We start from the raw sequence: 22,711 nt of genomic DNA, 5'->3' as shown, positions 1-22,711 counted from the left end.
TAGCCAGAGAGCTGAGGAGGGTTGGAAGCCTCTTGAAGGTTTGTTTGATCCCTATGGTTGACACTTCCAGGGCTGCTAAAGAGCATTGCGCCCACCATCTGTGCCCAGCTCCCAGAGTAGTTAGTATGGCAAACAGAGGGCTGCATTGGTATTACATTGAGAGTATAAATGTGGAAAATATAGAGAGCTCTTTCCTTCACCCCCTTCTGCTTTACCCATGGTAGGGGACCATTTGTCACCTGCCTACCTACGGATGTATGTATGCATCTTTATCTATCTGTCTGTCTAACTATCTATCATCTCTTCTATCTACCAACCACCTATTGCATATTCTCTCTTTCTCCAGTCTCTGTATGTCTCTCCTTTTTGTTTCCTGATTTCTAACCCTTCCCGTCTCAATGGGCGGAAACCCTCAGTGCCCACTCTTTCTTCCTTCCTTCTTTCCTCCCTCCCTTTCTTTTTTTTTTTTTTAATAGGAAACACAAGAAAACTATTGAAAGTATATGAACTTGGCTATATTATTCAAATTCATAGTTTTAAATCTTCTGCCTCAGCCTAAACCCACAGATTTCTTCTTCAGGACAAAAAATAAAACCGAAGGCAACCCTGCCTGGATCCCCTAATAGCTGGGTATTTCATCATTGTACTTGAACTAGACATTCTTGCTTCCCCTTTAGTATTTTATTGAAGGGTTCCAGGTAACATTAACAGTACAATGCTCACTATAATAATATCATATACCAACTTAATTATGACATGAATGTCATTAATTTACTGAAATTAACATTATGAACACATATGGCAAAATGTTCCTCCAAAGAAGAAGGTAAATATTAACAAATGGACAAAACTATCTTCGAGAGATAAAGATAACAGGAAAGGGTTCAGTTTGGCGTAAGGGCTTGCTGAGGTCAGAGTCCTATGTTTGCGTCTTCAAAGGCCCGAGGTTTTGAATGAGGCAGCGCAGGAAGGTGTCCAGCCGGCTCCTGGACCTGTAAGCTATCAGTCCTCCCTTGTTGGCCCAGAGATCCACCCCAGAGGCACCTTTGTTTTCCATGTGATACAGCAACTGTGGCAAATCCAGCCCCGTTTCTGGACTTCTCTCCAAGCACTCTTTCATGTCTACGATGCCCCCGCCCATGGCCCTCAAAATGGCGTGAGCAGCACAGGAATCCCACTTGTACGTGGTGTCCTCTGAGAAGATGTAAATGTCGGCCAGGCCCTGAACTACACAGAGACTCTTGTAACCAGCTCCGGCAGCAGGGAAGACACTACCTCCGCACACACGCGACAGCGCGGCTTTGATGGTCTCTTTTTCACTTGTACTGATGACGGCAGAAAAGGGGCGGGAGACCTCACTGTCTGAGTTTTCAGTCTGGGCTTCTCCATCGTTCCTTTGAGAGATGGCGAGCTGCAGGGAATGGATGTTGGTCCCCATGTAAGAAAGGCCCCAGAAGCACTGTCCCTTCCACCTGCAGGAAACAGGGTTAGCTGGTGATTACCACGACTGTTCTGTTCATGCTGCTTTCTAACATAATGCTATAAAAAATGTACAATGCTTCAAAGCAAAATGAGCGTGCAGCTGCCTATGTTATTGTGAGAGGTAAATTGACATTTTGCCTCACTATGTTATCCAGCCGGGATAACACTAAAATACTGGTGGAATTTCTGATCGCCAAAGTTCAGTATTGCTTCTGCTTTTAAATGAAGGCTCAGAAGGAAAGAGAAGAGCACCCAAGTCCTGCAAGTCCCTCAGTCTTCCTGACAGTCCTTCTGTCACCACCCTCCTCCTGTGAGCTGATTTAGTAGCTCCCCTTTGTTTTGAACACCAAGTAAGATGGACTCTGTTGTTCTTCTTTGCATCAATAGTAATAGCAACTTTTTTTACCCACTTGCCCTCTCTGTCAGGTTTACAGATAAAAGGCTAGGGCTGGGGAACTCAAATAACTCCATAAGGCTGCCTGGATCCTTAGGTTGTGGACCTGGGTTCAAATCCAGGGGCTCTCCCTGAATCTGTGGCCCCCTGAAGCTGGCCTTGGGTCCTCTGTATCAGGCTCTGAAGTGCTGGGCTTACAGGTATGTATTACCATGCCCAGTTTTAACATCATCTTTAAATATTAACAAAACATATTTGTTCTGAAGGAAACCAGATGAGAGGAAAATTCCAGAGGTTTAAACTTTTAACTCCTAAAGAGCAAACGATCCTTATATGAAGTAAGCCAAAGATTAATAAGAATAGGCAATCCTATTTGACAGAGATTACAAGTTGTTTATTGTTGTTTCCCCCACCCCCCAAGGGAGAGCAAAAGGTCCTGCTTCTACTTCACTATGCCCTGGAGTCAGCCACTCAGCAAAGAGGCTCCTGGCCATTCTCCAGGCTGTGATGGGGTCAGTGGAAAGGCAGGGACAGAGGGGACAGGAAGGGAACTGAGGCTGGTAGTACTTGAAAGAAGGTAGAGCCGATCCTGCCCAAATCACTCTGCTGAATACTCTGTACAGTTTGTTCTGTACTTCCTCTTCCATAATACAGAAATTCATCTGGCAATATAGCAGTGGCACCTACTCTGTTCCAATATATCTGAAGACAGTGTTTAGCATTAATCTGCATGTATGGTTTTGAGTGGATTTTAGAAAAAGGAATAGAATTGCTATATCTCAAATTCAAAGTCATGATTTCCCCAAGACAGCAATTAATTGGTTTTTAAAGTATCAGTGTGCACTTAACCCAAACAACACAATGCCAACTCCAGGATGGAAGACAGGAAGCCTTTCAGTGCAGCCCTGTAGACTCACCGTGGGAATGCCCCACAGAATCCAGCCTGGGAGTGCCATGTAGAATGACAATCCTAGTGAGCAAAGCTGACGCTAGATGGCCAAAGCAGAAAACACCAATCGTTTACCTTAGAGTAGTTAGGTTTTGAGACACAAAAGGCTGATTGATGACTCCCATCAGCGGCATGCCTGTCTGTATGTCATAGACGCCAATTAAAATGGTCACACACTGAAGTCCACTGGGGAAAACTCCTTGGTTGGATTTAACATTGGTAGAACCTTTAATATACTGATAGGTGGAATCTGAGAAATGAAGTAAATGTGCAGGTACAGGTTAGAAGATAATGGTGACTACAACCATGAGCTTGTCCTGTATAAGCTCCCCGCCAATTTAGTAACCAATCAGATTTCACCATTGGGTGTGGCCTGCAGTGAATCATTTGAGCACTCATGCTTGAGCTACTTATGTTTCATTCTCTGAGTATATGAGAACTTAGCAATTTTTTAAAATTGTTGTCTTGAGACAGGGTCTCCGTTAGGCTGGTCTCTAACTGGAGATCTTCCTGCCTCTGCCTCTTGATGTGGAAGATACGGTTACAGTCCTTCGGGATCTAGCCCAGCACCTTGCAGCAGCCCAGCATTGTCCTCAGGGGCAGTGAGGGCCAGAACGTGACTCAATGGGAAAAGTACTTCTTCACCAGCTTGGACACTTGCATTTGGATTCGCAGCACCCATGTAAGGTGTGGGGCAACGTGGGTCACACTTAGAACTCCCAGTGCAGAGGAAGGGAGGCAAGAGGACCCTGGGGTCTGCTGGCCAGCCAGTCCAAGTGAGTCAGTGAGCGCCTCCTCAGGTGGAGAAGGAAGGAGGAGGACATCCCAACTCTGGCCTCATGGGCCATGTGACCAGGAGCTCATCCACACGCCATTAAATGCATTTAAAACGCAAACAGCTCCTGATAAGTGTGGTGGGCTTCTGTTTGCTTTTCATGTTTGTGGTTGTTTTCAGAAATTGTTATTAGTCAGGATTGTCACTATCTGAGGTGGAAAAGACTTTCTAGGGATCTGCCAGATGTGGGAAGCCTATTATAGTTGTTATAATTTGCCTCCCCAAGTTATAAGAAAGGAGACAATGAAGGCAGCATGACAGTGAAGACGTTAATGGGCCTTGTGAAGGTTGGTTGTCAACCTGACTGGATCTGAGAGGAACTAAAGCAAGAGGATTAGCTGGAAGCATAACTTGCGAGTAGGACAATCCTCTCTCAGAATAGGTGGCACCTTGCAACAGACCAACTGTAAAGAGGTCTGAGGAAAAACAGTACTGATTTTGACTGCCTACCTTCCTCCTTGCTGGTGCCAGAATCTACTCTGCTGCTGCTGGCATGCTTCACTGAGGTAAGAACGTTACTGTCTTTGGGCCTCCAACATGGACTGAAGACCAGTGGTTTTCAGGAATCCTCTAAACTCTCAGTATCTTGTTGGGCTATTGAGGCATCCAGCATCATCGACTGAGCAGCTACTGGCCTCCCCAGTGTGCCACAGCCACTGGTGGCCTCCCCAGTCTTTATCAGTCTAATCTCCTTTTGGTAAGTATTCATTCCATTGCTACTCTCCACCCCATAAACTAGCACACACTGAAGATGGGTCTGGTCGATGACCCTGAGAGCCAGATAAACATCTCTTCAGGGTGGAAGTAAGGCAGAGGAGGTCCTGTCCCTCAGAATTGTGACAAATGTGAATTTACCCTTATGTGACGGAGGATCTAGGGAGAATGTATTATCTCGTGTTCACAGATAATACATTGGCTGGATGTTATGTCTGATGTGACATTGTGTTGTGTGAATGTGCTTGCAGGATAGGGCGGTGACACAGTGGTCTGACTGAGCATAACGAAGGTTTCCAGTTGGGTTAAGCAGAATTTACCAGAGACGGGAAAGTGAGGAGACTTTAGTCTTAGGACTTGGCAGTGATGGTGCTGTTGAAAAAAGAGGCTATGCTTTAAAAGCAATGCCTCATAATAACAATTCAGCCACAAGAAGGACAAGAATTTAGTAAGCTTTGTATCAGCTTGCAAGTTGTCCAAAACACATTCGGCTGTTTTGCTCCACCATGGTTTTGACTATCGCCTAATGGTGATCAATGACTTAAAGCTAGGATTTGGGGTTAGTGTTTTAAAATCAGAAGGTCTAGCCTGTCCTTATAGATGGTAAAAAGCTGTTGGAGCTGAGCTCTCTTTAAGTGCTGTGCATTGCTGTCACTTCACACTCACTGATTTACCAGTCTGAAGCCATTTAAAGATTAGTTAGTTCACATCGTGTGTGTGTGTGTGTGTGTGTATGTGTGTGTGTACGTCTCACAAGCATCTGTAACCCCAGTCTTAGAGTGTATCTGAGGGCATCTGAGAGTATCTGATGCCCTCTCCTGGCCTCCACAGGCACTGCAGACACACAGTATATGAGTGTTTTGCCTACCTCCACACACATAAAACAAAAATAAAAGCACATCTCCAGACAGGACATGGCTACTGCACGCATAAACTCAGCAGTGGTCACTGATATAAGAGCTGCATGAGATCAAGCCAGCCAAACTGCCAGCACAGTTGCGAGAGGGACTTGTGAGGAGCTGTTGGTGGTTGACAGCTACTAGGGGAGGAAAAATTATTCTTTTTGGGGGGAGTAGTCATTTGTAGTAGTATGCTCCAGTGGATGGCCTGTACTCAGGGGCCTAGTGGGCAGCATGAATGAGACTTAGAGAGTTTCTAAACTAAAATTTAAAAGGACATGAAATTAGGAGGGGAACATGTTGGGGAGGTCTAGGAAGAATTGGGGTTATAAACATATTTCATTGTATACATGTATGAAATTCTCAGATAACAATTAAAAACTAAGCCTTCCAGCAGACCTAGAGTTCCAGCAGTTTCTCTATCTTGGAGCTGCCCTGACCACTGAGAAGAACACTGTGAGCAAGAACAAGAGAGAGCATGCACCCAGGGCAGTCCTACACTCACCTATGGGATCCACCCAAATCCCAAGAATGTCCTGCGGGATCCTGATCTCCAGGGACTCCAGAGTGGGGTCAGTTAAGTCCACGTCCTGATGGACCACCTTCGCCAGAGCTTCAGAAGCCAGTACATTTCCGTCGAGGACTCTGAGGAGGAGCTCTGCTGTGTCCTCTTCTGTGGACTTCATTTCCACTGTGATCTTCTCCCCTAGAACACAGACAGACTAGAGTCAGTGCTTCCTGAAAGTCCAGGGAGGACGGATGGCAGGAGGCAGAGGGGCAGGGGTGGAATGGGCGGCAGGGCTGAGCTTTTAGGCTAGGTAAGGACAGTGTATCCACAGTGATGGTTCTGGAACCTTGCCGACTGCCAGGATCCACTGCAGCACTTTACAAAGCCATGGATGCTGGTGGCTCCACGCCCTCCACCTCAACCTGCTTCCCTGGAAAAATTTACAAGGGCAAAGTTGTGCATTCAACCTAAGGGGCCCCACAGACCAGATGAAAATCCTCAGTCTCCAGATAATTAGTCTGGTCCTCAGTTTTGCCTTTTCACTTTTCATGTGCGTGGGTTGCTCTGCCTGTGTTGGAGTGTTCCTGGAAAAGATGTAGATTTTATCCACATATGCTTTTACAGAAGTAAAAGCATTTTACAAAAATATTTTATGTTCAAGTAGTATCTGTTGTGGTTGATCTTGAGTTACTATGTATTCAAATGTTAGTTACTGGTCCTCCAAGATTTGGCTACACCCCAGATAAGCACCTTCTCACATACACCAAGTGATGCTGTATAACTTTGCCTCCTAATTCATTCCTGCTTAGCAAAAAAAAAAAAAAAAAAAAAAAAAAAAAAAAAAAAAAAAAAGTTGCAGAAGGATGAAGGGAGAGTGATGGAGGAGAGGAAAAGCAAGCAGCAGGATGAGCTGGGTTAGGTGAATCAGGAGGAAGTGGCCAGGAGGAACTTGGTCTGGGGATTGACATGATGGGGAGAAGCAGCACAAATGGAAAACATGTGTAAGTATTTATGGGGGTCTTGGCTGGGGAGCAGAAGAATAGCTTAGAGGGTTAAGATGTCCACATCGCCAGCGTATGGAGGCTTATTAAAAAGCCAACAGATTTCTGTGTCTTATTTAGCAGGTTAAAGAATAATTGTCACTGAATTAATAATTAGCATTAATTAATATTAATTAAATAATTTATTTTACATATATTAATAATCATACAAATCAACATTCTTATTAATCTTTCTACAAGTATCAGATGAGACATAATAATCTTTGTTTATTATTATTAAATAAAAACTTAGTGCCTCAAAATAACACAGAAAAACTCTCCTCCCTGAAAGCCATTGGAAGCCGAGTATGAGCTGAACCCCTCTCCCACAGAAACAGAGGGAAGAGGCCTCATTTCCATCTCTTCCAACATGCATCTGGCTGGCAGCCTCCAAGACAAGAGAAAGCAGAGGCTGGGAAAATAGACAAAGTTGGCTGGACATCATGGTGCATACCTAAAACCCCAGCACTTGGAGGTGATGTCAGAAGACTGGGACTTTAGGTCCAGCCTTGGCTAGGTAGCAAGTGGAAGGTCAGTGTGAGCCACAAGAGACCCTGTCTCAACAGCAGCAAAAGGCACTGGAAGGCCTGACAGAGCTGAGTTTGGTGGGACACACCTTTAATCCCGGCACTCAGAGGAAGGCCTGAGGAAGGCCTGGGCTACCTACTGAGACCTTCTTAAGGAAAAAAGACAAGTGCTGGGGTGGGGTGCAGGTCCATGCTCCCACCTACCCCAGCAGTTCTAACCAGCGCCAACTGGGAGCTCATTGGAAACACTTCAAGCACCACCTGGATGTACTGAATTTTCAGAAAAGGTCTGAGGTCTGATAGGATCAGCACATCTCAGGACCCAATGGGAATCGATCTATCACAGCCATTACTCTGGGAGTTTTGCTTGTTTGGGGGTGCTGGCTGAAAGACCAAAAGATAGCAGCGATCGTTAACACTATGTAGAGTAGGCGCAGTATAGCGGTAAGTTCCCTGAGGGGATAGCTACCTCGCTGCATTCTTTCCCGCCTTCCGGTTCCGGGTGGGTACGTGACCCTGCTCACAATCTGCCTTCCCGCCTTCCCTGTTCTGGGTACGCGACTTAACTACGGCTTTGTTCAAACCACCCAATCAGAACCCTGTAACTGCTTCTCGCTTCTGTAACCGCGCCTCCTGCTCCCGAGCCCTATAAAAACCCGTCACCCCAACCGAGAGGCGCGCAAGTCCTCCGATAGGCTTGGTCGCCCCGGGTACCCGTGTATCAAAATAAACCTCTTGTGGCTTGCATCCGAAGGCTGGTCTCGCTGTTCCTTGGGAAGCGGGGTCTCCCCGTCTAGATAGGCTCCTGGGAGTCTTTCATTTGGAGGTTCCACCGAGATCTGAGACCCCCGCCCAGGGACCACCGACCCAGCGTCGGGAGGTAAGATCTGCCGGCTTTTTGTTCTGTGAGTCTTGTGTATCGTTGTGTTAAACGGTCTGTCTTTGTGTGAGTTCGTTTCCAGGGGGTTCGAGTCCCCCTGTGGTCTGGACTTGGCCAGGTCATCTGTATCAGACGGAAACTAGAAGGAGCCGACGGGCTCGTACTTCTATTCCGTGCCTCCTGGGAGACGTCTCAGGAGTGCCTGGTAGGGGAATCATTTGCTTCCCCGTCTGAAAGGTAACCCTTCTTGGGTTCCCTCCTGTCTGGAAACACGAGCCGAGTGGGACTCTTTGGGGCGACACCCCTGAGAGAAGGCTACGTGCTTCATCTGGGAGACGGAGGAACCGGACCTCCGACAAGGTCTCCATCTGAATGTTTGTGTTCGCTTTGGCGCCGATCTCGTACCGCGTGGTTTGTGTTGTCTTCTGTCTGCCTGATTTTTGTCATAAGTGTAGTGAGTGTTGTTTGACTGTCTACCTTTTGTTCTCTGTTCTGAAAGGCCTCACGAAATTTATTTAAAATGTGTGCCTATGCGCCTTATTAGATCCATAAGCGCATATTGTATAGGCTGCCACGTGGTCTAAAGTGTCTCAGTGTCTCGCCGCCATCTTGACTTCACCATGTGATTTTATAATGTAACCGCCATCTTGGTATGGGTAAAAAAAGAAAAAGAAAAACCTTGGTCAAATAATTCTCATTTCCTTCTAGGTTAAAAGGATAGCTTATTTTAAATTGGTATTGGTTTTAAAAATTGCTTGCACTGGTAAATTCTGGTTTTAAAATCTGGTTTTGATTTTAAAGATTATGTTTATGCCTTGTGACTTCTACAAAAGGGGTACTTTGTTTTAATATTGCAAAAACGGGTTTTAAAAAATTGTTTAAAGTTTATCAGACATTTGGGTATGACTATGACTGAGAAAATTGCAGTTTTTGAAATGTATCTTATGGAGAGCTGTTTGTTTGATAAGCTGCTTTGTTTATAAAAACATGTTTACACCCTGTTCTTTATCTTGAGACAAAGAAAAGGGGAAGTTTCACCAAGTTCCTTAAAGCTTGTTCTAAGTTCCTTAGAGTTTGGTTGTTACCTTTATGTTATCAGATGCAGGAAAGTTAAAAAAAAAAAATCTGGCAGTTTCAGAACTCCTCTTTATAGTAATGTAACTTGCTTTTGCTTTGCCTATAAAAAGCAAATCGTACGTAGACTCTGGGCTTCAGCAGGATCATGTCAGAATGGAAAGGATTTTAGTGAGTTTTTATGTTGTCTGAAAAGCAAGAAAGAGAGCAAAAAAGTAAGCATGTCTGGTTAAGCCAGAAAAGAAAAACTAGAAATCTGAATGTATATAGCATGTTGCAGAAGGTTAGTGGATGTGTTATAAAAAGCCAGAGAGTTAATATGATTTAAAGAAAAACTGTATTTTAAAATGTTATACTTCATTTAAAAGGCTGGTGATTCCTCATTACAAAATATTTTTTTATGCTCTTTTAAGGAAAAAATTCTAGCTGATAGGTTTGGTATGGCTAAAATAATTACAGTTTAAAATTGTTCTGTTATGCAGTTGGTTCTAAAGCTTGTTCGATTACTGGGAACTTTTGGTTGTGGGGGATTATGGAAGCTCCGAAGTGTTTGCTGTATCATCAGCACCTAATGGCCATGTTTGGTATTGTCAGTCACAGCCTGTGCTAATGCTAGCACATGGCCAGCCGCCATGATGGTTCAGCAATAGAGAACGCGTGAAGCTGTAGTTTGGCTGCCATGTTTGTTTAGGGATTCCAGCTCAGTTCGGTTACACGTGGCCAGCCGCCATGCTGGTCCGGAGATGTTTAGTCATTAGTGCTAAATGCAAAGCTTTTTAATGTTCAATTTTAATGCAAGTGGTAGGAGCAGCAAGATTAGCTAGCCTCTCTATAAACTGTATCCGATTATAAGGTTTGCTTTGATTTTAGTTCAGAAAGAACAGATTTAAAGTCATGCTAAATACTGCAGTTGAGCCTTACCTAGTCTCGTCTATTTGTCTTAAAATATATACTTCTAGGACATGCATCTCGAAAATATGCTAGAATCAGAGATCATAGCATTCTGTTTTATAGGACACAGTTTAGAGCAGATGATAAAAACAGAGTAACTCGGATATGCTGGCCCTCAAGCTTGTCAGAAATCTGAATTAGGCATTTTAACATGTGTAAGCTTATTGTGACAGGAAGTCCCGCAATCCTGGCAGTAGGTCCCCCAAGGTCTCCGAGAAGATTTGGGCACAACGACAGATGAATGCTACTCTGGATTGTGGTATGCTAACCACTGGGCAATACTGCCTCAACTGGCCCACTGTTAGGGCCCAGCCAAAACTGTGGACACCTGGAGTCAATGTTTCACGTTGCTAAGGGCGAGGTGAGGCCATTCTCTCGTTTCTTTCTCCACAGAAACAGTCTCTCATCTTATGTGCCTGGCAGAACTGCGTCTGTTCAGGATGCTGAAACACAGGAGCCAGGGACACTGCCTAGGTAATGGGCTAACTAGTCATCCCTGTCATTTTGATTGGCACATGGATTGGTATTTATTTAGCTTATAATTTATCCTTCTCAGGTCTCTGAACACCTTGACGGCTATGCTAAGCTTACGGTAGCTTTGCAGCTAGAGAAAAGACAATTAGATCGACTGTTAGCTCATTGATCAGCTCATTAGCTAGAACCACAGAGTACTAGATACCTTATTTAGAAAAAAAAGACAGGTTTGCCTTGCTCACAGGACTCATGTCTTAAGATAAATAAGTGGAGCTTATATAGGGTCTGAGAATATAGGAGTTTAGGTTGTAAAAATCTAGAGTGTTATTATTTAGTTTAAAAAAAATGTTTTAGGGTTGATAAATTCAAAAGATTGGAGAGTCTAAGTAGTTTTTTTTTAAGATATAATTATAAGTTATAAAGAGATAAATATTTTAAAGCAGATTAAAAATGGGAAATATTTTAAATTTCTCCCCCCTTTGCTACTGTTGTGCTTATGTTATAAAATTTTAAAAGTTCAGAGTGTTGACATTGATCAATAGAGTTCTGATAAGTTGATGGAGCAATAACTGCTTATTATTCAGTCACCAGGTTAAGATTTTAATTTCCTTTGTTGGCTTCTAAAGATAGACTAAAGGTGCTTCTCGTTATTTTAAAAACATCTGTTTAATGTGTGCATCTGACCCAAAAGTCATAGCTTTTAGTATGGTATTCTTAATATCTGCCATTTCTGGGGTAGATTTTGACACAGAAATATCCTAAACCTATTCCTTCTAGTTGCTTTGTTAAGGAAAGTCCAAGCATCCAGGGTTTAGCACTAAAAGCCAGTAATGTATTTCTGCCTAACTTTCCAGTGTAAACGTAAAAGTGAAAACTAAAAGTATATGCTGAGTGTATAAAAATGGCCAAGCTTCATGTGTGACTAATTACAAACAGCTATGCCTACAGAAGAAAAAAAAATGTTACTGTGGACACACTTAGGTTGTGTATAAAGGTTATAAAACAAACAGCTAACTGATACTCATTCAGTGGGATGCAGTTTTACCTGTTACTCTCAAAATGTTTTATTTGCTGAGATGTTACTTTTCTGAGTATTTAAAATTATGTATATTTCCTTTTGTGTACTAAAATTTCATATGAGTTTCAGGGATGTGACCTTGATCCGGCATAGCTCAAAAGGATCGCAGATGAGATTTTCCCTGATCTTTCCCATTTAATAGACAAATTTTAACTCCTGTCTCCAGTCTGAATTTGTCTCAGCAGATCTTCACCTGTTTAACTCTGTCCGGGATCAGCTGTGGATTGCAAGCTGAGATCTGGACTTCCTGGAAACTGACATGATTGCTCCCTGCCTCTTCGGGAGGATCAACGAACCAGATGCTTGGGACTTCCCCATTGCCCAGCCTTTGACTGGCATTTCAGCCTTCCTAGCCCCTGATGCCTACGGTCCAATGGTCAGCTCGAAGAAGCTCCAGAAGACGGATCTACGCCCAAATCCCCCCTAGCAGGCTGAAATGCTAAGTCAAAAGGGGCTCCCTGGCATTAGCTATTGTCTTGGACATCTGCTTAGCTGAAATGGACACTAATATTGCAGCAACTGGGCTAAAAGCCTAGAGAGATCCTGTAATCTCCTTGGCTTACTACCCCTATATCCACCCTGAAGGGACCCCAGATCCCATTATAAAAAAATAATCTATAAGATACAAGGGGTCATATCTGGAAGACCCAAGATTGGGTCTTCAAATGATCATAGGAAAGGGGGAAATGAAAGACCAAAAGATAGCAGCGATCGTTAACACTATGTAGAGTAGGCGCAGTATAGCGGTAAGTTCCCTGAGGGGATAGCTACCTCGCTGCATTCTTTCCCGCCTTCCGGTTCCGGTGGGTACGTGACCCTGCTCACAATCTGCCTTCCCGCCTTCCCTGTTCTGGGTACGTGACTTAACTACGGCTTTGTTCAAACCACCCAATCAGAACCCTGTAACTGCTTCTCGCTTCTGTAACCGCACCTCCTGCTCCCGAGCCCTATAAAAACCCGTCACCCCAACCGAGAGGCGCGCAAGTCCTCCGATAGGCTTGGTCGCCCCGGGTACCCATGTATCAAAATAAACCTCTTGCGGCTTGCATCCGAAGGCTGGTCTCGCTGTTCCTTGGGAAGCGGGGTCTCCCCGTCTAGATAGGCTCCTGGGAGTCTTTCACTGGCAATTCGGCCCAGGTCTCCAGGAATGCTGAGCAGCTCTTCTACCATAGAGGTGCCTCTCCAGCCCACAGCAGTGACTCTGAGCCACCAAGCGGCAGTCACTGAAAATGTGTACTTAAATTTATGTGAGCTGGTAAAGTTGGGGGTTGGCAGTCACCACGTGGTGCTTCTACCTACTAAAACTCGTGAGGCAGTCAAACAAGCAAATCACAACTCCTGTGTGTCACCACACTCCTGTCCTGACCCAGCCACTACTGCCTGTACCACAGCCTTGCCGGCCTCTCCCTGTTTCTCTGTCCTTTTGCAGACGGAAAATGAATGTGGAATGCTGTTTGCCTCTTTGGTTCTGGACAAATGAAGCATTTGACTGTTCATGAAATAGTCAAATGTAGGATTGTAAATTAGAATGTATTGTGAGTTGATCATTATAGTTATTTCTAACTTTCAAAAGTTTAAGCATGACTTCTGTCTGCTCTCTGAGCATCAAAGAAATGAATATAAAAGCTTGGTGCAAGCCAGGTGGGCGGCTCCTGCCTGTGATCCCAGCTACTCTGGAAGTGAGAAGATCACAGGAGCCGACAGTTTGAGACCAACCTGGGCAACAGAGCAAAGTCCCTCATCAAACAGAACAATAGAAAAATAAAATTAAAAACTTGTAGGAAATAGAACCTTCTAATTAACCCAAATACCTTTACAAAGGTTCAGAGACAAAACTCAGGGGCAACTGGAGCAACAGCAGGCATTATTTCAGGACTGAGGTGTCTGCTACACTCTTAGCCAGGAACTGTGGAGTCCAGGGTGTCCAAAAATGGGTTTAAATCCCCATCCAGACACTGTCTGCCTGATCGTATAAATTAGCATCTCTCTGGGGCATCAATGACCACATTAGACTGTCAAAAGGCTGTAGAATTTTCCCAAATGCTAGGTCACACTCATTAAAATGCTACAGTTTAAATTTAGAGTGATGCATAGACTGCTAAATCATCCCAAGAAACCACCTCACGTCTCTCTAACTTAAATGTCATGATATTCGGAGGTGGAGCCTAAGTAAAGTTCACACATAAACATGTTATGCTGCTTAGACCAAAAAGCTCCCTATCATTCATTCATTTTATGGTCTGAATTAGAGATTCGAATATGATAATTAAGTGACAAAATATGTAAGATTCTTATACTTACCCAAGTCATTTGTAAACTCATTGGATTCTTCTCCAAAAATTTTGTTCCCCAAGCCTGGAAACTGAATGAGTCAGAGGTTGACAAAAACCAAAACCAAAACCACTCACCCCCACAATCAGTTCTGAGGGGAGTTCCCCCGAGCACAGTAAGATTTGAAACTCAAAAACTTTCACTGTAGGAGTCACCATGCACACAGAAGGAAGTCAGCTTGGATCTGTGCTTAGCATTCTAATCGTTTCCTGCTCCTTTCTAGTCCAGAAAGCCTACTCCATGGCCGAGGTCTGGCTTCCTTATGTCTTTCGGGCTTTCTGCTGGAGAGCTGTGTGCCTGGAGACGTGTTAACCCTGCTCATCCGCACTACCCTGTGAATGCTCATGCTATTGTCCAAGCGCCGAAAGTAATTGCCTTTCAAAAACCAGATTTCTTTATGCTTGTATGTATTTTAGGTATATGGGAACTTTGTCTGCATGTTTGTCTACACACTATTATCAGCTGCCATGTGGGTGCTTGCCGTCCAACTTAGGTTCTCTGGAAGAACAGCCAGTGCTCTGCCCTTAACCGCCGAGCCAGCCCCCCCCCCCCCCCCGTCCCTAAAACAATATCCTAAGGGTGAAGAGATTAGAAGGCAACCTTCAGGTACATCTGTGTACCTGTCACGTATGTCTTTAGCTTTCAGGCTAGACGATGACAGAAAAAAGAAAAAGGAAAGGAAAGAAGAGAAATACTGTGGTGATCTATGACTTAAGCATCAGTACAGTATACAGAAGGAATCAAATGAGACTTCGCTCTCTCCTCTGCATCAGTGACCCTAAGAAGACATTTCACCCTCTCAAAATCCTGCTGACTCAGATATTCCGCATGTGTTTGCTGCAGGTACTTAACTTGCCCACCCCAGATGGTGAAACCATCATAATGGCCACACCACCTGCTGTTCTTTTTTCTCTTTTGCAAAAGAGAACAGACCTGCAAGGGCTGGCAATCTGCCAGTTCATGGGCTCTGACACTTGCTCACAGAGCTGTTTAGAGGAATGAAGACAGAGGGGCCCTGAAGGCCCTGAAATTGAAGTGTCTAAAAGTAGCTTGAACATAACATATCTGTTTCATAAATTTTGTCATTACTTCATGAACAGTTGTCTGGGCTTGTTCGAATGTTCATGGCACATATTAACTCACAGAAGTAATGTCAACACATGCAGTCCATTTGCTCAACCAGCACTTGTAGCCCAGTGTCTCCATCAGTGACAACAGAAAACTAGCTTCCTTCACTTAGCTCACTGAAGCCAGGAAGTAACGGGCATGAAGAAAATATGGTCTGTGATGATTTCACGAAATTTATTTATTCTCTTCTCACACATGTGATCAAGATTTTTACTTAATTATAAAGTAGTCCTCAGATTTAAAAAGTTCATAAAAGCTGGGTGTGGTGGCACACGCCTGTAAACCCAGCACCCTGGGAGGCAGAGGCAGGCAGGTCTCTGTGAGCTCCAGTCCAGCCTGGTCCACAAAGCAAGTCCAGGACAGCCAATACACAGAGAAACCCTGTCTGGAAAAACAAAACAAACAAAAAATTAAGTTCATTAAAAATATTGAAATGTTTTATATTATTTTCTGACACAAAGCTCCAACCTTCCAAACTAAAAAATAATAACAATAAAAAAAAGAGTAGGAAGGACTCACATAAAGGCAACAGCATTCACAATTAGAGTCAGGAACGATTGTCTATGTTTGAGCTCTCGAGCCATCATGCTGTGCTGTGTAACTTCAGGCAACTGAGTCCGGCGCTCTGTGACACCCTCACCACAGCAGAACAGCACTTAAACTGTACGGATTTGGTCTAGGGTGAACAAGCTCGCCTTCCTAAGGCCCGGCACACAGGCACTTCCATGTGCCTGCTGCTTTTACTGTTAAGGTTTCAGAATGTTGGCTCTTTCTGTGTCACTTCCGCACACAGAATCAAAATCACTTTGTCCTCACCTTGTTTTTATAGTAGAATATAAAGGCAGATTTCACCTAACTCCAAGCCCATAAGCAAGACAAAACATTACATAAATGGTTTAGTTGATAAACCAGACACAGGACACTGTTGCAAAGTGTGACAGGCCACGGCCCACACAGAGAAGCTGCAGTGAGTGGTCCCCAGCAGCATGTGGCTCAGTCATGCTCTGCTGCAGAGAACTCAGAAAACATGTCTGATTTATTAACAAGAAGCGCATCGATAAGTAACAGGGTCAGTACTGTGTGCTCACGTTAGGATTCTGTGTGTTCCCATGCTCATTGCTCTTCTATTCAGATTTCCTGAAAAGACCATGTCCTCCACATGGTAATGAAAGCAAAGGAGATCTGAAGGATGTTTGAACCCAAGAGACTGAAAGGGTCAGAAAAAGACTTGCTGTCTCTCAGCCACCTTGGCCCTGACCTCTTACCTTGTTCTCCATGTTGTGTTTTATGACTTCCTGCACCAGCACATCCGCCAGAGTCTTGAAATCTGCAGTGAACTTCTTGTTCTTCTCTGCATCTTTCTTCTCCTGGATGAGCAGCTGGAAGAGGGCCTCCTGCTGCCGGCAGGCCCTGGCAATGTTAGCAGCCTTCTCGGAGACGCGGAGCAGCTCCCGGAGGATGTCTGACATTTCTAAGGCCGGCTGCTTAGCCTCCCCGCCCTCTGCCTCTCAGCTGCAAAAGCACAAGAATGCGAAAGAGAAAGCAGCTCAGAGATCCATGTCAGGGTGCATCTCCAGCTAAGTCCCGCTGGCAGCGACCTGGCAGCTCCACACACCTGCTAGAGAATTACATCACAGTTTCAGCATGCAACACTGAAGTTGCAGTCTGAAAACTGAAACTTCTTTCTCAAAATCCTGTCAAACAATCACACTCTCAAAAACCCCTCACTCAAAGAACTGAATTTACAGTGAAAAAAAAAACAAAAAACCGTATCTTTGAATGACAATCTATACTACAGAGCCCTAGAGAAACAGTATTATCACAATGTCAGAGGGAAGCTGTATTCTTGAAATGACCTTTATGGTAATACAGCCTTAAGCATGAGGACTGAAGCAGCAGTCTCTCTGTGAGACGGGTGAGGGGTGACATTCATGCGGCCAGCTCCATGTGCTAAGTGGCAGAGCAGCAGGCATGGTGTCCTGCAAGGCTCTGAGGCCACTCTTGGGCTAGCATCGTAAAGCTTCTCACAGCCAGCTTCATTACAAACATTCCCCTGACATAAGCCATCTGCCAGCAAGTGGCAGCCTACACAACAGAGTGAGGGGAAACTTACACCTTGTTGGGACTTGACAAGTTCTGGCTTCTAAGAAGCATGTAGCATGCCCAATCTTTCTTCCTGGTTTTCTTTCCTTGTGTGTAGCCCTGGCTGTCCTGGAACTCACTAAATGCTAGGGGGGTGTGGGTCGCCAGGCCCTGCTGCTATCTCCTGGGCCTGCCTTGAAAGGCAGTACTCTTCTTCAGCTTCCACGCTGAGAGAACGGTTGTGAGGGTTATCCTGCCCGTGTTACAGCTCAGACACTGAAGCTGGGGAGTTGAGTAACTCCTACAGGGTTACCGAAGACTAGCAGGCGGGACTCAGACTGCCCCCACACACACTAGGGTTCTTTATTATCCTCTAGGCTGAGAATCCACTCCGCTATGAAAATGCTGATGCAGGGGCGTGCTGAGATGCTATAACCTGCTTGTCTTAAGTATGCTCAAATTTTTCTTAGGGTCCTGAGAAAACATGTCCCTCAACAGAAATGAAGGAAAGGTGGAAAAACAACAGAACTTGTTTTACTGTCAGTGGTCATCTCTGGAGGACAGCAGTAGGACAGGTGCCAACCCTGACAACTGGGCTTGTAAACACACACATTTCCAGGGAGCAGCTGACATCATCGGGCCAAATCCCCACCCAGGACTCCCTCATCAGTCAGCAACTTTAAGTCCTTCCTTAACCTGAATATAAGAAATAAAATATTTTCATACAAGGCACATTAAAGTTGTTTAAGGTAGGGAAGACTAGGATAACAGGCTCTGTTTTATTTTGGAGTCGGGCTCTCCTGTTGCCCAGGCTGCCCTGCACTTGCTCTGTACCTGACCTTGAGGGCTTAGAGTTCCAGCCTTCCCTTTCTGCTGTGAATCGCAGCCGCATACCAGTGCTCTAGTTTGCCTTCTGTTGCCATGTAAGCGACACGCCTAAAACCAACCTGGAGAGGAAAGGGCTTATTTGGCTCACACTTCCTGGGTCATCATCCATCCCCGAGCAAATTCAGGGCATGTAACTGAAGCAGGAACTATACAGAACCGGTGCTGGCCTGTTCCCTGCCTGCTGCTCCGCTAGCTTTCCTGCACAGCCCAGGACAACCCGCCTAAAGGAGGGTGCCACCCACAGCAGGCTGGGCCAGACGTCAATGAAGTTAAGAGGACAGATGTGCGCACAGCCCTCTCTGACGGAGGCAATTCTTAAGTTCTCTCCTCCCAGCCATGTCAAATTGACAATAAAAACTAACAAGAGCTACGAGGTCTGGCCAAATGATACTCTGTGTTTATGTATATGTGTGTTATATGTATATGTGTTTAAGTGACATGTATCTGGGTGTGCATATACATGAATGTGCACGTACATGGGTATGCATGCGGGCACATGGGTGTGGACGTAAGCACGCGTAGGTGTGCATGCTGTGTAGATTAGGTTGGCATTAGGTGTTTTTCTTAAACTCTTCCCACTTTGTATTAGACAGAGTATCTCATTGAACCTGGAATCCACAGACTGGCCAGACTGGCGGGGCATCTGCCTGCTCCTGCTTTCTGAGTGCTGGGAGCAGAGGCCTGTGGCACAGCTTCGGACGTGAGTGGTGGGGAGCAAACTCCAGGCCTCCCCCTGTGCGCACTTTCTTCACTGAGCCATCTCTCCACTCCTACCTCCAAACCTCAAATTTGGTAAAATGTAAGAAAACTGTGTGGCCCGGATATGTTTCTCTGAGAAATGATTAATTAAAAAACACAAATGCTATAACATTAAATACAAACTGACGTATAGCCGTATTTGCGTGTTTGTATTTTACTATTATTATATTATCAGTTTGTCATTATATTATTGATTTGTGTGAAAGGGACCAATAGGTGATATTTTCAAGCTAGTCAGTTTATAGTGTAGTTGTAGATTACTTAATTTGACTTTCCATAATAAAATATTCATTATAATTCTACAAGAAATGACATTATTTGGGGCTTTGTGTGTTGCAGGTGTGTGATTGGGGCTGAACCTTGGGTCTCACACATGCTTACAAATGTTTCGCTACCTTCCTAGCTGTAAACGTTTGATATCTGAGACTGTGTCTTGCTAACATGCCCACGATGGCCTCAACTGGATAGATGTCCTGGACAACCTTGAACTTTAGATTTCTCACCCCAGACTCCTAAGTAGCTGGGATTACCACCCTGCACCAAAGACCAGCAAAGAAATGACATTGAAAAAAAAAAAAAAAAAGCTAAAAATGGCCAAGTGGTGGTAACACATAATTCCAGTATTTGGTAGACAGAGGCAGGTGGATCTCTGAGTTCAAGCCCAGTCTGGTCTACAGACCTAGTTCCAGGACAGCCAGATCTACACAGAAAAACCCTGTCTTAAAAAGCCAAAAGAGAAAAAAAAAAAAAAAAAACAAACTAAAAATGAATTTATAAACATTCCTGGGCTTCTTGATGCCATGGTCCAAGCAAAATGTCCCTATGATAAAAACAGAACTTTCTAGAGCTACAGGATAAGAAAAAGCTCCTTTATTTCCAGACTTGACCCGGTTAGAAGGTTCTTTGCTGTGGACCTATACACTAAGGAAAGCAGCATTCGTATAGCAAAGCCATTTGAACGCAGAAATTATTTACGGCATCTATTATATAAATACTTGCCACAAATTATAAGTTATATGTTCAGAAAGATGGATAAGTATTCTCACATTAACACATGAGTCATAAGAGTATAAATTCAGTGACCATAACTTTGATATTAGCAAATGTTCGGCATGACTGTAAGAGCAAAGAGCCAATGAACCAAGGCCATCTAAGTTCCTTCTGATTTAGGAGCAGCGTGGGGACATAAAGGAGTTCACTTTGAAGTAAAATACACATCATCCGCTGTCACGTTCAACAGCATTAAAATAATGTTTATCCCGTTTTTATCTGAAAGAACATTTTACAGTTACACTATTGGGTAAGCTTCTACACAGCCACCTCCCAGAACCTGGAATCTGTCCACTCGAGTCCTCAGTTATTCTAGTGGTCATTTCCCCTACCTGAACAGACTTCTTTAGCAAGTACGGGACCTGGCCAAGAGGACAGACTTTTGGCTGTGAGCTGTGGACTGTGACTCATGGGGGTGCGGGCTCTAGAAATCTGAGTCCACACCTGGGTTTTCATATCCAGACTCGCCTACCGTGTCAATCCTAACCTCTTCTTCTCCTGGCCCAAGCACCACTGTCCCATTTGGTCAGGCTCCAGATGTCTCTGGGTTTCATGTCTCTGGATGTCTCTGGCCAGTTTCAGTTGAGACTTTCTCCAGCTGGCTTAACCAACATAAGCACGTCTCCAGCTCATTCACGTTCTCTGGGATCTCAGGTCCCCGAAATAACAACCTCCTACAGCCTACACACACAACTTTCTAAATTTCCAGCAGTGTTACAAGTTCACATTCTGGGAGATGGATGCAGCTGACCCCAGGAGTTTGAGGCCAGCTGGGACAACCTCCTATTTAGCTGGCCGAACTACTACTTTCTGGCTGGAATGCTCATTTCTTTCCCACAGACTCACCCTTGTGGGCCTCTGTAAGCTCCTGTCTTATCTCTGCCAATTTATCTTGAGCTCATTCATGCAGATAAGAGAATAGCCTGGAGCACTTCCCTGTACCTGGAATTCCTGAGACAGGCTGTTTATCAAAAGGACTGGGGGAAACACCAGCACAAATTTCTTCACTTTTCTATGGAAATCATCTTTCAAATCACTTTAAAAAGCAACTTTATTTGTCTTACTCATTTTAGACGGCCTCTTTTGGAGGTCGTTTGGCACCTGATGGCAGGAATCTTAGTGGAACTATACATGGAAGAGGATTCATAGACAAGATTAGGCAGGTTGTTGGTAATGGTTGTTTCAATTTTAATAATGCTCGTGCTCACGGCATTATTACACAGTAAAGGCCTGAGCATGTGGTAAGTACTCTACAATAAGCTACATTCCTCGTTCTTGGATTTTTGAGACAGGGTCTCACTGTGTAGCTCAGGCTAGCCTTGGGCTCAATCTGATCTGTATGTCACTATTTGACAGTTAGTACCCCTTTTGCTCTCAGAATAGCCCTTTCCTTGGCTAGTGATCATACTCATAGTAAAGTGCTTTACTAGAAGTTCATGGTCCTGTGATGTCCCTCTGAACCAACTGCATGGCATTGGCGATAGGGACAGATAGGGGCGTGAATCACCACAAATGACCAGTTCTTCTTATATTCCTTTGCTGTTTAAGACTTGGTGGCCTCCAGATCAGAAATGTGTTTCCTCACCACTCTGGGGCTGGCAGCCAGCCTGTCTGTGTCCTCACCTGGTCTCTCCTCTGTGGGTAACTCTAGCGTGTCTTCTTCTTATAGAGACTCAGTCAGACTTTGTCAGGACCCGCCCTTGTGACCTCACGCCAGCTTTAGAAGTCCTTCCTCCAAACAGTCATTTCTCAGTGTTCTCAGCTTGGCTCTAGGTTCTCCAAAGACACTGAAATACATGTATGCTCAGGTCGTCATGTAAAATGGCTCAATATTTGCATAGAACCTAGGCAAGGTCCCTGAGGCTTTCAACAATCTCTAGATTACTAATGATATCTGTTGGCCTTTAGATTCGGGACAGGGGCTGAGGGGTCCTTGTAACCAAAGCAGACTTGGCCTCCAGGTTCTCCCAGCATCCCTCAGGCCCTACCCTGAATTTTCCAGCCCACAGGCTCAGCATCCATATATAATCCAGACATTTTGGTTCTTCTCTTTTTCTGTTTCTCCTTTCCTCCCTCTCTCTCCTCTCTCTCGTTCTGCATTCTTTCTCTTTGCTTTCCCTGTCTCCTCTCTCTGTTCGTACTTTCTCTCCCTGAACCCCTCTCCTTTTCTGTCTCTTCCTGCATGGTGACTTACCTAGCCCCATCCCTTGGGACCTGTGAACCCGAAGAAAGCTGCATTCATAAACTCTAATCTAGCTTGAACTGGCTCATTTCATTGGGTGGAAGAATGCTTATCAATATCTAGCTTACTGCAAATAAATAAGTCTTCCGTCTGTATTTAGGAAACAATGGCAGGGAAACAGTTTTGTGTGTTCAACCCATATTTGACACATTTCATCAAATATTTCCCACTCATGTTTGATTCAGGCAGGAGAGTTCATGAAGGCACTGGACTGCACTGACTGGGCTCAGGGCTTCAGTACCTCTCCTGAGAGGGGCCAACACATCCCACCCTTTGTCTTTTGTTTTCTGGAAAGATTGTAAAAATGGGATGGATTTTCTTCTTTGCTTGTGTGTTCAAGAAGTTTACCCCTGTGAGACAAATTTTCCTGTGAGACAGCTGCTAATCTAGCGGCCAGCCCACCAGGGGCACAGTGAGGACAGCTCC

General features: G+C 44.6%; 1 protein-coding gene across 1 annotated transcript in view; it reads right to left on the bottom strand.

Moving 5' to 3' along the window:
• Positions 1-659: 659 nt before the first annotated feature.
• Positions 660-22,711, bottom strand: part of Inpp1 (inositol polyphosphate-1-phosphatase) — a 29,858-nt gene continuing 7,806 nt past the window's right edge. The window contains exons 2-6 of the mRNA XM_021649285.2: positions 16,530-16,776; positions 14,107-14,167; positions 5,779-5,979; positions 2,901-3,075; positions 660-1,472 (exon numbers count right to left, since the gene is read on the bottom strand). Coding sequence (XP_021504960.1) covers positions 920-1,472; positions 2,901-3,075; positions 5,779-5,979; positions 14,107-14,167; positions 16,530-16,733 — 1,194 coding nt within the window. The 5' untranslated portion in view covers positions 16,734-16,776 and the 3' untranslated portion in view covers positions 660-919. The remainder of the gene's footprint in view (positions 1,473-2,900; positions 3,076-5,778; positions 5,980-14,106; positions 14,168-16,529; positions 16,777-22,711) is intronic.

This window comes from Meriones unguiculatus, chromosome 15 (assembly GCF_030254825.1).
Source record: "Meriones unguiculatus strain TT.TT164.6M chromosome 15, Bangor_MerUng_6.1, whole genome shotgun sequence".
Classification (NCBI taxonomy): Eukaryota; Metazoa; Chordata; class Mammalia; order Rodentia; family Muridae; genus Meriones; species Meriones unguiculatus.
Note: the sequence above shows the minus strand (reverse complement) of the source record. Positions and strands in the feature narration are given on the sequence as shown.